The sequence below is a fragment of the Aptenodytes patagonicus genome, chromosome 15 (assembly GCF_965638725.1).
Source record: "Aptenodytes patagonicus chromosome 15, bAptPat1.pri.cur, whole genome shotgun sequence".
Lineage (NCBI taxonomy): Eukaryota > Metazoa > Chordata > Aves > Sphenisciformes > Spheniscidae > Aptenodytes > Aptenodytes patagonicus.
The window spans coordinates 6,013,316-6,026,597 of NC_134963.1; the positions used below are offsets into that span (position 1 = coordinate 6,013,316).

General features: G+C 41.5%; 1 protein-coding gene across 1 annotated transcript in view; it reads right to left on the bottom strand.

Annotated features, from left to right (window-relative positions):
• The window catches only part of DNAH10 (dynein axonemal heavy chain 10), a 57,664-nt gene that overhangs the window by 1,640 nt on the left and 42,742 nt on the right, over nt 1–13,282 (bottom strand). The window contains exons 60-77 of the mRNA XM_076352607.1: nt 12,401–12,618; nt 11,785–12,006; nt 11,017–11,164; nt 10,208–10,487; nt 9,615–9,844; nt 8,626–8,899; nt 8,087–8,191; nt 7,420–7,574; nt 6,499–6,653; nt 6,073–6,256; nt 5,034–5,234; nt 3,632–3,841; nt 3,155–3,250; nt 2,237–2,408; nt 1,585–1,716; nt 895–1,106; nt 627–794; nt 183–363 (exon numbers count right to left, since the gene is read on the bottom strand). Of these exons, the coding sequence (XP_076208722.1) occupies nt 183–363; nt 627–794; nt 895–1,106; nt 1,585–1,716; nt 2,237–2,408; nt 3,155–3,250; nt 3,632–3,841; nt 5,034–5,234; nt 6,073–6,256; nt 6,499–6,653; nt 7,420–7,574; nt 8,087–8,191; nt 8,626–8,899; nt 9,615–9,844; nt 10,208–10,487; nt 11,017–11,164; nt 11,785–12,006; nt 12,401–12,618 (3,343 nt within the window). The remainder of the gene's footprint in view (nt 1–182; nt 364–626; nt 795–894; nt 1,107–1,584; nt 1,717–2,236; nt 2,409–3,154; nt 3,251–3,631; nt 3,842–5,033; nt 5,235–6,072; nt 6,257–6,498; nt 6,654–7,419; nt 7,575–8,086; nt 8,192–8,625; nt 8,900–9,614; nt 9,845–10,207; nt 10,488–11,016; nt 11,165–11,784; nt 12,007–12,400; nt 12,619–13,282) is intronic.

The window sequence follows — 13,282 nt, forward strand, 5'->3', positions numbered from 1 at the left end:
CGGGGAAGCAGCAGCCAGAACCCAGCTACTGCCCAGCTGGAAATCATGTGGACTGGGAAATGTATGACCAAGGGCATTGTCTGCAGAGGTGTAATCAAAGTAATTTACTCGGTATGCCGGGCAATTTCTCTCACCAATTAACTAGTTCTTTATTTTTGCCAAATAATCATAAAAACACCTACCTTGAGTAGACCCTTCGGCGATGTCTTCTGCAGTCCTGTACATGGTCACCTCTGTGTAGAGGGTGGAGTGATCCAGGGGCCACTTGTTTTTCCTGCAGGTGGCTTGAACAAGAGCTGTCAGGTAAGATTCGGGGACGTGGAGGCCTGAGAGCCACATCACCTTTGGCTCACGCTCGTTAACCTGCAGTCACAGAAGACAAGCTGCAGCACCTGCTTCTCCCACCACACCTGTACTCAGCCCAGAGGCCAACGCTCTTAAAGACTAGCCAGTGGCTAGTCTGTCTCGCATCCATAGTCATGCAATGATTCACTATCGTTCTAGGTGGTGACTGGCATTAGTTCCAGTAACTTGTCTAAAGCAGTGTGTGATCACTGACTTCTGCACCAATTTGCATAGCGTATCACGCAGATTAACAAAACAAAAAGCTTTCTGGAGGCACTCACCCAGCTGGTGTACTGGTTATAGCGAGCTCTAAAGAAAATAATCCAATTTCCAAGTGTTTTGAGTGTATCGGGGGCTAGTCGCCGCCAGATTCCAGGAATCTGTCCGTTAAAGAGAGCCCGAGCCACATCATCCAGTTCACTGCTCATTCCAACTTCCCCAGCCAAGGCCTGGAAAGACAGCGAGAGTCTGAGTGCCAGCCTGGGGCAGGTAAAGCCTGACTGATTTCCCCTCGTTGCTGTGAGCGGCAGTAGCCGTGTTCTTACTTACGCGTTGCAGTTCAGCCAGTGACTTTGCCATTCGAACGATCAGTTTATTAAAACGTTCCAGTTCCTGCAACAGCACCACAGTCGTAGGGGGTATCTCTGGTCCAAAACCTTTCCGTATCTGGTCAAGATCGAACACTTGTGGTATTTTGTTTTCTATATCCTTAGCAACATTTGCAATATATTCATCCCGACTAACTCCTGTACCAGTTTCACCTAAACAAAAATGGTTTAGTGAGACTGAATCTGCATAGGTTACCCCTTCTATTATTAATTCTCTAAGAGAACTTTGAGAGCTGACCCACCCTTTTGGCATCCAAGTCTCCCACCCCCTGCAGCACTGACATTTGCCCCAGAAGACTCCCTGCGTGCCTCAAACTCTGCCTCTGGGCACGTGCTGAACTACTTCATGCTGGCAGGGCTAAGCAGTTCAGCTGCTCCACTCACCTCCCGGTCCCCGCTGTTTCGCTGCCTCTGCTCCCCAAGGCCGTGACACAATCCCGCCGTGCCCCCTGGGATCACGCACCTCCCCACGCAAGGTGCAGGCAGCGTGACGGGCTGCAGCGTCAGTGCCAGGACCCAGTCACCCCGAGGCGGGCTGTGGCACGGCTGGTATCACAATCCTCATGGCAAGGAGCTCGCCACCTCATTATTTCCTATTTACAAAAACAATTCAAAGTAACGGAGAACATACCTGCTTGAGGCTGCAGCTCAAGAAGATGAGACCACGTCTCACGAACTGCTTGTGTGTAATACCCAATCTCAGCATTTGCATGAAGACCAAATACCTCCGGGGTATTAGCAAGTGGCAGAGATTCTATCGCCTCTGCAATACAAAAACACGCTTCCTAAAGATGCGATATATTAAACCACAGCTACCAGGCAAAAAAGAATACTGCAGAGGATTCCATGAGCGATTTTTGTTATTGCTCCGCTTGAAAAAAATCAAATGCTATAGCTGGTGTTGAAACACTGCAAGGATCAACTGAACATTTTTAAGCACGAAATGCGCGCACATGCACACACGCCCCCCACATTCACCCCCCCACCCCCCCCCATGGAAATGTATCACTTAGTAATAAAAAAATTAACATGCTGTTTACCTGGGGATTTTAATTTTTTTTAAGGAAATGAGGAGCTCGCTGGTAAGCTCACGTTACAAAGGGCTGCTCACATAAAGCAAGAACGTTATCATCAGTGGATTACACCATTGCAATACACACACAATGCCTGAAGTTCCTTTCAACTTCTCATATCCAGCAATGGACGTATGGAGAGAACGTATACTGTAAGCAGACTTTTTTTTTTTCAATGCCAACTTATGTGCCAGGAAAAGCATTTCTTACCAACAAAGTCATCTTTTACAGTCCCTTGTGGAATTTTATAATCAACCTTGTTGTCTTTATAAAAATGAAACTCTTGGAATGTGTCAAATATGAAATCACCAAGGTACTCATCCATATAGATGGTCAGAATGCGACGATCAAAGCTATCAATTGCGCGCCCGCCATACATGACCTAGAAATTAGTTACATCAATATTACAGCACTGGCTTTTGGCACAGCAAATACAGCTAAAAATCACTGAAAGGTCCAAAATACTCTTCGCTTTTGCAGCGACCGCATGGCGTAACACTGTCTCCCTTAAGGGATACCAAGTACATCTTCTCTAGCCCCCTCCCAAGGGGGAACAAGCAGGAAGTATTTGGACTTAGTCCGGAGAGAGCTGCTGTGGGACACTCCTAATAACCAGTCTTGGAGATTTATGTGCAACGGTACCTTCCTTAGGTACCAGCTCACGCTCAGCTGTGATTAAGTGCTGCAAAAGAACAGCTTCCTGTAGGATTTCATGTCACAGCAGCTACACTGAACTGGCCGGCTACTACACAGCACGTGTCACATACAGCACTGCAAGAGCTTTAGAAATCTGTTTGTACAGCTCTCACATCAGTAATACTCCACTGTACTAATAACACTGTAAAGTTGTGCTGTTCAGTACCTTTCATGAGAGGATCCCAAGGGCGCTCTCACTCAAAATTAATTAAGCACCATAACTCCCCTGTTGCGCAGTTACACACAATGGCCCTATTTCATGGAGACAATGAGATTAAGTGACTTGCTCAGGGCTACGCAGGAGTTTCAAGACTGCCCAGGAGAGATTCTCAGCCAGCTTTGCGTGATGATACAGCCCATGCAGAAAGGAAGCTTCATTTACCTGGATTCTTTTACCATCAAGTGTTCCTTAGCGACATTGTAGGCACTCACCTCACCAATAAGATATTTGAGACTGCTCCAGGGGATTTTATCATCATTTTGTTGGAAAGCTTTTGTCAAGTATGTGTTAAGAATTTCCATGCAGACCTAATGAAGTTGTTGGAACACGTGAGATAAGAAGATTCATAAATCAGCTATACATATCCATGGATTTTATTTAACGTAGTTCTTGTTTGAAAACTAATAATCATTTCTTTCTCAAATAATTAAAAAGTTAAGTATAAATCCTCTTAAGAAAAGAAACCCATGAGAGAGGCAATATAAACATGAAGGATTGGGAATCTGATTAATTTTTAGTGGCCAAAATTGACATTATAGAAGATCGGGAGTCTACACGAGTCCACAGCAGCAGAAAAAAATGAGGCAAAATGTTACCGTGAGAAAGGATTAAAGCTGGATAGATTATATGTTTTCAAAAGTAATCTGAGCAACTCAAGAATGTAAGAGCCGTTGTAATTATTTTCTTACCTGGAAATCAGATTCATTAAAATCATACGGTATGTTCCAGCCAACCTTCCCAAACTTCCTTCTCTCCTGAACCACAGCATGGAAAAATGCCAAGACGTAGACTAAGGATTTAAAGGCAGGATGTGGGCACTGCTCTAAGGCTTCTTGGGGAATTTTGAAGTAGGTGGCTCTCATATTCAGTTTCAGACCATTAGGTGGTTCTGTCACAACCTATCAAAATAATTAGGAAGCCATCAATTACTGGATAGCCTCAGGAAAATAAGCTGTAAACGTATCATGCTCTCTAAGTAAGCTATACAATGCAAGCTTGAAAATTTTGAACAGCTTTCCAAATTCGTATCAATATGGGATTTTTTCTTATGTAAAGACATGAAAAGGACCTTTTAAGTTTATCAAGGTAGACACACATACGTAGAGAGAAACCTGATGTTATTTTATAAATAGTCATGTTATTGGAAAGACATTAATATTGATCATACTTGAAGATCTAATTTACTGAAATATCCGTACTTTACACATTTTGGTGTGTCCAAATATCACCACAGTAAGATGGCTTAACAGTCTTTAATATGGCTTTACTGACGATCAAACTGAGGCAGAGCCAGCTTCCTGGCAGCTTTTTCAAAGTGCTCTAAAACCTTTGTTCTCAATGCTCATGGCTAGACCTACAAAGTGCACGTTTGCAGTCTTTTAAAGATACATTCATGCTCACTTCTCCCCACTGCAGCACTAAGCACTGCTGGAGGTGAATGCTCCAGAGCTGTCATTGATACACTAGAGCACATATTGGGTGGATCTGCCATGCCGCTGCTTTCAAATCTGTGAAATAAAATAATTATGTTTACAGGACTGGTTCACCTCAACAGGAGTAAAGCAGCCACAGAAAAGAACATCGGGACAGTATCGTGGCTTATGCCTTCGAAATAATCAGCTCAGCTTGCTCGTGATAAATGCTGCTGCCTGAAGTAGCAGCTGGAAACCATTATCCTATTACAACGTCTGCTCCACTGGCACTATTGCCAGGCTAGACAGAGACCTCGGTTCTGCACTTCAGCATCAGGACTGACAGGACTATTTCTGTCTGTCCGGATATTCCTCACTTGTGGCGGCATTTGAATCTAAAGAGCATTTATGACATTTCCAGGTTTACTCACAAACCTCTACTCTGAAATAACTGCTTCAGAAAAAAACCGCTGAACAGCTGTCACCCAAAGGAAAAATCACCAGAAGATAAACAGGATGATGAAAAAAAGGATTTGGCTTATAAAGACAAAAAGCTGGTACATACAGCCCAAGTCAACACGCTGCATTCAGGTCACGCTCCTCCCAAAGCCAGTCTGTTTTGCTGAATAAGAGTGGCAGGACATGCCCTCCTGACTGGGGTTTCCCCACTGCACAGTACCTTTAAGGACTTCTGCAGTATTCCAACTGGGAAGCCCTCGGTCGGGTCAGTAGTCAGCCAGAGGCGAAAGTCTGGGTGAGGCTTTGTAATTTTCTCCAGGGCCTTTTCCAGATTGATAAGCCACCTCACCAAAAGGTGACAGTTCTGCAACATTAGCCACTCTCCACGAACCACCACATTCTCCAGCATCTGCAAAGCAATCTTGAGAGAAGGAAAGAACTGTCTGTGAATAACTCTCCCTTTATCCTGTAAGCACACTGACTCTGATGGCTTAGTGCAGTGGATTTCTTCCTGCTAGCAAGCACGCTCAGCCTTTTAGTTAGTTTTAGTAGACTTAACAGAATGCTCCTTGCTGAGAACAGACCTTTTCCAATACCACAAGAAGTTGCTCTGAGATGCTTTTTTAATTTCATTAATTCCTTTTGAAATTAAAAGTCATGCACATCATTCAAATATTTCAAAACAGTACATGGCCCAGAAGAGGGTGAAGATCAGAGTCTAGGAAGTGGTGGTCTAAATGAATCTAATAGGAGTTCTCCCACTGACTGAAATGACAGCAAATTCAGTCAGCTGCTAAGCTTTGGACATCCCTGCCTAAGTGTCCCTAACAAAAAGGAAAGCTACAGGAAAGACAGAAGGAGCAGCAGGATATCTTTTTGGTAACAAACACTGTGACTTCTATCAACTCACATGCATACGCAGAGACACAGGGTCACTGATTCACCTTTGAAAGGCTGCAGAGTAACATCTTTTCAGCTCAACTGTTTTTTAGCAGATGACAATATCATTCAGAATCCACCCTTGTCCAAACCGTAAAATCAGCCCATCAGCCAAATGCCCACTTTCGCATTACAGGAAAGCATTATTCCCAGGCTGGCAAATCGTGTGCTATGTCTGAACCACAAAGTAACTCCATTTTAAGTGGAGCAGGCCTTTGGAAAGGAAATTTGAACAGGCCCACAACATTAGGAGCGCGATTTGCAATTCACAGACTAACTTGCTGCAACACAGCACATCCCTACTCTCCCACCGAAGTTACCTTTTCTTGGCCTTGTCCCATGGCTAGGAATTTGAGTCTATCCCCTCCAAAGCCTGTCCTCTCAGCCAGTTTCATGAGGTCACTGACAGGATCAGAGCCAGGACTTAAGATAAAAACAACCGGTGAGTAAGGGCTGCTCTGCTCAAGGATAGCTTCAAAGCTGATCACAGGGGGCTGCACATACCTGGTAAGAAAAGAAGCACAATAAACTTCCAATTTGCACAAGAGCAGCCATCTTGTGTGAAAGATGACTTTTACACAAACATCAAAGCTCATTGCAGACTGCACATGGAAATGATACAGAGACAAATCACGCTCTGTTGTTTAGGCAAATTACAAAATCATTTACATAGTTGATTACAACTCCAGTTCTGTGTGAAATACCTGAATGGTGTGATTCGGATTTGAAAGAAGAGAGTGACTTACTTCTCACTCATTGTCAGAGTAACATAGTCCATTACTGCCCGATATAGCCGGTCCACCCGGAAACACCGTAAAAGTTGGAGCTTCTGAAAGTTCGTGAGATTGTTCTGGTACTGCATGGGGAGTGGCATCTGCTCCAGAGCATCTGTATCATACCACTGGCAAGAAAAGATGGGAGACAAAGCAAATGGATCAAATGGCTCTATCAATGAAATTACTAGGAAAGCAGACAAAAGCAATTTGACTAACGAGGGGCCAAGAGACACAAGGAGAACAAAGAATAAAGTCAATCAGCTGCAAAGAAATATTAAAAGATCAAGTGAATGTAAAAACTTCAACTTTTTCAGTATAAAGTATTCAAGTCCAGAAACACATTTGTACTTTCATTTTACGTCAAGCAATTCTCTTAAGATACAGAAAATAGCATCTCAAGCAAACAGTATTAACAGATTGCTTACAGAGAGACTTCTTACAAAGCAAGACGACATGAAATGAAACTAGAGGCAGAACAAAGGAAAGTCTGTGTTTGTAACTAGCCTATAGAACTCACTGCCAGAAGAAGATCAAAGTACAATTTAGCAGTACAAAAATAACAGTGACATGTTGACTGTTGAAATCAACAGCAAAAATTCCACTGACTTCAACAGGGCAAATAACTCATCTAAGGCATTTGACTGGAAAATAAAAAATCTACAGTATACCAGGGAAGAATTTTTTGGTTTGCTTTTTAAATAATAGGAGCCCTAATTCTTCTGGAAATAAGCCAATCCCTAACTGAGGTCAAGAAGAAAAGCAAGGCCTTGACAGAAAAAGCCAGTGGTGACATGCCTCCTGCCGAGTGCTATGGCACATTGCATCATACTTGAACATTTAATACCAGAAGAAAATCAAGGAGAGAGAACAGGATCGCAGAAAAGCACGTACATTTTTCCATGCATCTGGATTTTTTTCCACATCATCTGGAAGAGATTCAAATTTCTCAGGAAATAGTTCAGACAAGCGAATTAGGTCTTCCCAGCCTTGATCTGGAAGCCAAGCATACGGTTTCTTTCGTGCACTCTTCTCCAGGGAAATATTGCCTAGTCACATTCAGAAACCAGAGTGAATGTCCATGTCATAAATCCTCCAGTACATGACCACACATACCGTCCCACTGCACAGAGAAACCAATTGGAAATTTGTTTCTGGAAGCACTGTAAAGATTAAACTGGTCTGCTGAAGAAAAGATGGCATTTTACAAGTGCTTGCAAAAGCCAGAGTTGTATCTTTGCAGCCATTTCTAAAATTATTTATACATAGTCAGAAGATAACTAAAGATTATTTTCTCAGGTAACGTCCTAACAATTAGCTAATGTGAGATTTGTCAACATCTGCAGAGAAAGATTAGCCTCTTCACTGTTTAACAAAGTGAAAAAAACAGAAATAGCAGAATCCACAATTTGTGTAAACCAACATAGTTCAGCTGTCTTCAGTGGTTTCTCTAGGTGCTAGCTCTTACAGCAACTCACATCTAGTCAAAAATCTATCTTTGAAAGATCTTTTAGCTATTGCTACATATAGCTATATATTTATACATAAATATTCACTTTACCTTTTAAAAAGAACTCGAGTTCTTCTTGTGGAACTCTGCCATCAGCTTGTTCTATCCTGACAGTCATATTAAAGGAGAATAGTAACTTGTGCTTCTCAAACAAGCCTACATTAAAGGGACAATATTTTCAGAAATCAGCTGCTATAACGTGTGGAACTGGAGCAATCTTTAAATCCATATTCTGCACCTGGTCACCCCACAAAGATCAGGGTGGTCAAAGATGGGGCTTTGGATCAGGCTTACAGAGTCAAAGCAGCTTCTGCGAGCTACATCCAGGGATGCGAGATCCATAGCTGCGATTTACCATTCATAACTGTATTAAGAAAAGCATTTCTTTAAAAGTTACATTGGTAATATGCATAGTTTCTTCAAACAGAAATAGCAGGGGGTAAAGAGTAAACCAGGACCAATGCTGAGAACTGAACATTAGTGAAGTCACTGTTTGGTAACTTGCCTCTTTAATGTAAACCAACTGAAGGCATGGCTTTTAACAAGCATTTGCACAACACAGTATCAGCCCGACACTAAATCGCACTAACCTGTGCAGCCGTAGTTATAGGTGTTGAAAGTCAGTGTATCTATGATGTTTTTTAACCTCTTCAGAAGAATAGGACTGGGCATGGATTTCCGAAGAGAGAGTCCAAAAACCTCTAAGAAGGAGACCAGTGAGTACTGATACATGATGTTGACAAGTGCCATTTCAGACAAAACGGAGAATAAAATGGCCCCCCTCCTGGCAGCTGGTCTGTAGCCATCTCGAAGACGATCAATATCCACCGCTGTCGTCTCAGCCAGATTCAGTTTTTCAATCACCTAGCCATACATTGATTTCATACAAATGTAATTACTGCACTGATCCATAGTATGTATATTACATCACAATAAGCAGAGCTATTCAGTGCCTGCCTCTCTATGTTGACTGTATAGGGAATCTGGGCAGGTAACCCTAAAGAAGTAGTATGAATTGTAAAAATCAAAAGTTAGATAAAATTAATCCCATCCTGTATATTTATGAACAGTAAAGACTAAGTTTTACACAGAATCATGGAAATAGTGTGGGAAAGGCCCTCTGGGGATCTTTAGTTCAACTTTCTGCCCAGAGCTAGACTATGACCACTACTAGATCAGGTCAGCTGTGGCTTTGCCCAACTACGGCCTGAAAACCTCCAACGATGGAGATTCTACAGCCTCTCTGAGTAACAAATATCTTAATTTTTCATTTCAGATCTTGTACAATACAAGACAAAGGTTGTTTCAGAGCTGAAAGAAATATATCATATGCTCTTTGCTTTAGAACTGTAAAAAACCATTACTTTGGTCCTGATAAGGACTTTCCTGAAGATAGGGTTTGGTTCTCTGATGCAATAAAATACTGCCCAATACTGAAAGATGCAACATACTCATGAGAAAACTCTCCATTTCCTTTCAAACTGATTCCTAGCTTGAAGGGTGTAAGATGAAGCACAAGGAAAAAGGAAAGACTATGTTCTATTAGTAGATATCCTTCCAAAAAGCCCAGAGCCGGTACCTCAGTAGCTTTGGATTTTGTCTCTTCCAGGGTTTGCACCAAGTCCAAGTTGTCCAACATGTTTCCTGTGGAAGATGTCAGTTCCCGAAGGAGAGAGTCTTCCAGATCTTTCAGCAAGTTTCTGTTGTCACTTGTCTCCTGGATGAGGTGTTCTCTCTGTTCTTCCAATTCCCTTCTTTCAAAACCCGTAATGACGCTGAGCAACTGATCCTCCAGGCCCTTCAGTGTAACTACAGACGCAACACATGTACACAGCACACAGCCTTTTTTTAAACACACGGACAACTTTTACACAACTTGCTTAATCTTGATCATCTCATAAAACTACAGCGATGCAACAGAGTGACTTGTTTAATAACTCTGTATCTTAATTCTACCAAAGCATCCTAACCTGACAGATGCAAGAAGAGGTATTCAGCTCAGTTTCAGATTGAAAGAGAAGTGAGAAGAATTTTCTATTAAATCAGATGCTAAGTATAAGGGAGACTATGAATTTTTTAGAGTTTCATTGCTGTTTCAGACAAACACCCAGGCCCTAAACTTGCACTACAGCATAATCACTACTTCGTTACTAAATACACACTTTTGCTTACCTGTATAATTGATAACCATAGCTTTGCCAAACACAGAGGGAGAATACTTTGGGTTTGATAATTTGGTGTTCAGGTACAATCTAAAATTACTGTCATAGTCAACCTCTTTGTCACCCAGGACAATGAATGTTCGCCCCTGTGCAACTTTGATATTCTTCTCTAAGACATTGTCTATCACAGGATCAACGTATTCATCGACACCATGCAACAAGAAAGGGCTTCCATGCTTTATGGCCAGTTCTAGTTGTTTAAGGAAATCTGGGTCATTAAAGGAAGCCATCTGCAAGAGAATAATGGGAAGATATGAAAAGAGAACGGATATTCAATTTGCAGAACATTATTATTTTACAATAGTTGCCAGCACTAATGAAGTTTGTTGCTTTTTGTCTTTCCTCTTACAGATGATATAAACTGCACTGGTACAAAACAGTAAAGGTGCTTATTTTTTTCTGATCAGTTGAGAATAATTTCCATTTGGAGAACTATTCTTCAAAATTCCAACTGCGCCTCTGACTGTGTTATTATCCTACATGGAAACTCCATCCTGAAACTGAGATAAAACACAAGCTACACCAGCCTATTCAGAAATTATACTATTTCTGCATGTACTAAGGCTGGCCAAGATGCCAAACAAACCATCCGCCCCAAAGAACTGAAGGTCATGTGAACAGTGATATTGACTATCTATTTTAGAGACACAGTAGTCAACACATTTGTCAGTACATAATTGGTTTCCCATTCAAGGCGACAGATATTTATGCAGCTTTTAAAACAACCAGTAAAGAGGTAAAATGATCATTTATCTTTACCCTCAGGTTATTTTTTTCTTCTTTCTTCTTAATCCAATGTAATGCCTGTTGTTGTGGGTCAATACAGAGTGGGAAGCGGCTTGCATATGTTGTCAGGATGCCATTCTGGATAGAGAGCTCATCTGGAGGCAATCCTTGGGAAACCCACCTGGGAGTGGAATGGATCAAAGACCAGGCTGGGACAAAAACTTGATGGGAGAGCAGCACATTTCATTTGTCAGTAAAATTATGCAATTCACTGAGCACACTATTAGATGCGCAAGGAAATATATAGTGGATGAGATTGTGAGAATAGTGTCAAAACTCCTACTGATTCATTGTCTGAGTCATTTGTAACTAGACTACTCAAAACACTGACTGTTGCACTTGGTGAGTAATCCTGCAGTAGTTGAAATACGGGCTACCTGGGCATGGGTTTAATTCCAAATTCATTGAAGTCAATGAAAAGACTCCTGCTGGGCTTTGGGTTGAACACATATTATAGATAACTCCTTAAAAAATCTCCTAAAAAAGTATTATATGTGTCTAGAGTCAATGAATGTCCCTGGAGTGTAAAGTATAACAGTTTGTTATAACAAATAGCCTCTGTCAACCAGAAGAAAAATAATTTGTCTCCTTACCATCTTTGAGACATGAAAGTAAAATGGGCTCTCTATTATGGCTGTGCACCTCCACCCACAATGCCAATTCTATGCTACAGATTCAGATCCAGACTCTCACTTCACAATTTCACATTCAGTAGTCACTGGGTTTCTCGACTGGACATACCTGCTAACCTCCACCTCATTAGTCAGGAGGCTTTCTAACCTAAATGGTTGACTGAGAGGAATCTCTCGTGAGAGGATATCTTCTTGCCACACTTGATAGATCATTTCATTACGAAACTCCCAGCTGAATGCTCCTTCATAGCTCAGAAAGGCAGCACAGAGTAGACAGTCTCCAAGCAACTTCACCTTTCGTATTTCATAGTCCTCTAATTCCTTTGTCCACCTGATAGAATTATAAGGGAATCCTGGGTCAGTCTGTACCAGGAAGATGGGGTTTATGTGCAGAATTTCCAGCTGCTGCTACTTTAGATGGAGGTTGAGACAGACCCCCAAATTTACAATCAGTTGTTCTCTCACTATTATGATGGCCACAGACATTGAGTTGATCTGAACCTTCTTCCATTTAATCTGAGTTCACCTTTTTCTTCTGCACTAAAAATTGTTGTTATTATTTTTCAAGAGCTAATGGATATTAGCTTAGAACAGATATTTATTAGCTCTTCTCAGAAACAAACATCACAGGAAGTGACATTTCCAAAAATGTCTCAGTTTGATAGATTTTATCCCTGGCACATGACCCTCTGATGTCAAAAATGTCCCTCTGAATCTAGACTTACCTCTTGTTTTCAGATCTCAAGCCAAAGATGAGCTTGTCAGCAGCATCTAATCTTCTCTGCATAATCTCTGCTTCTTCTTGTAACTGTTGCTTTTCTTTTATTGCCTCTTGATATTTGTTCCCCAAAGCTTTAAGCTCATCCTGAATGGTAGCCAACTCTGCCTTTATCTTTTCCAGTTCCCGCTTACTTGAGTAATAGTTCCGTTCTAGCCTAGCCACCTACATTACATTATGAAGGAAACATAAGAGTATCAGAGGAAGGAAGGGCTTTGGAGAGAAGTCTTAAGTTCTCAGATTTCTTTTGGCCATTTCATATATTTCAAAGTGTCCTGGTAATAAACAGGGTAAGCCAAAATAACTGGCACTGTTTCTCACCCACCTCTCACCTTGCCAAACATACACATCATGGTCTGATACTGCAGTTCCAAAGCAGATAAACCTCCTAGAGTTTTGTACCCATAAGGTATATTAAAGCATGTGAGTAGTCCTGCTGACATTGGAGGACTGTCATCCCATGACAAAAGGGGAGATTTGTCTGCTTAATAACCACAATATTAAGACCTCAAAAACAGTCAGACTCAACATCTAGTGAATATAGTTTCTCAGTAGTCAGCTGTATATAATAACCTTTTCTTGAAGAAAGTTTCCCAGCATCATCTGTTGGACATTAGATTTCCTTTGGTAATACCGATAACTTTCCAGTCGTTCTAAAAAAAGTTAATCAAAAGGTCTGTGCTTAAAGGACATGGATGTTGTGTACTACTGAGCTCTGCTCTGTCCAAATGCTATGTATTTTGAAGTCTCTTCTCAGTAGACAGCTATAAACTGTGTTTTTCTAACCATGTTAGATTACAAAATTCCAACTGAACACGTTCCTACCTTC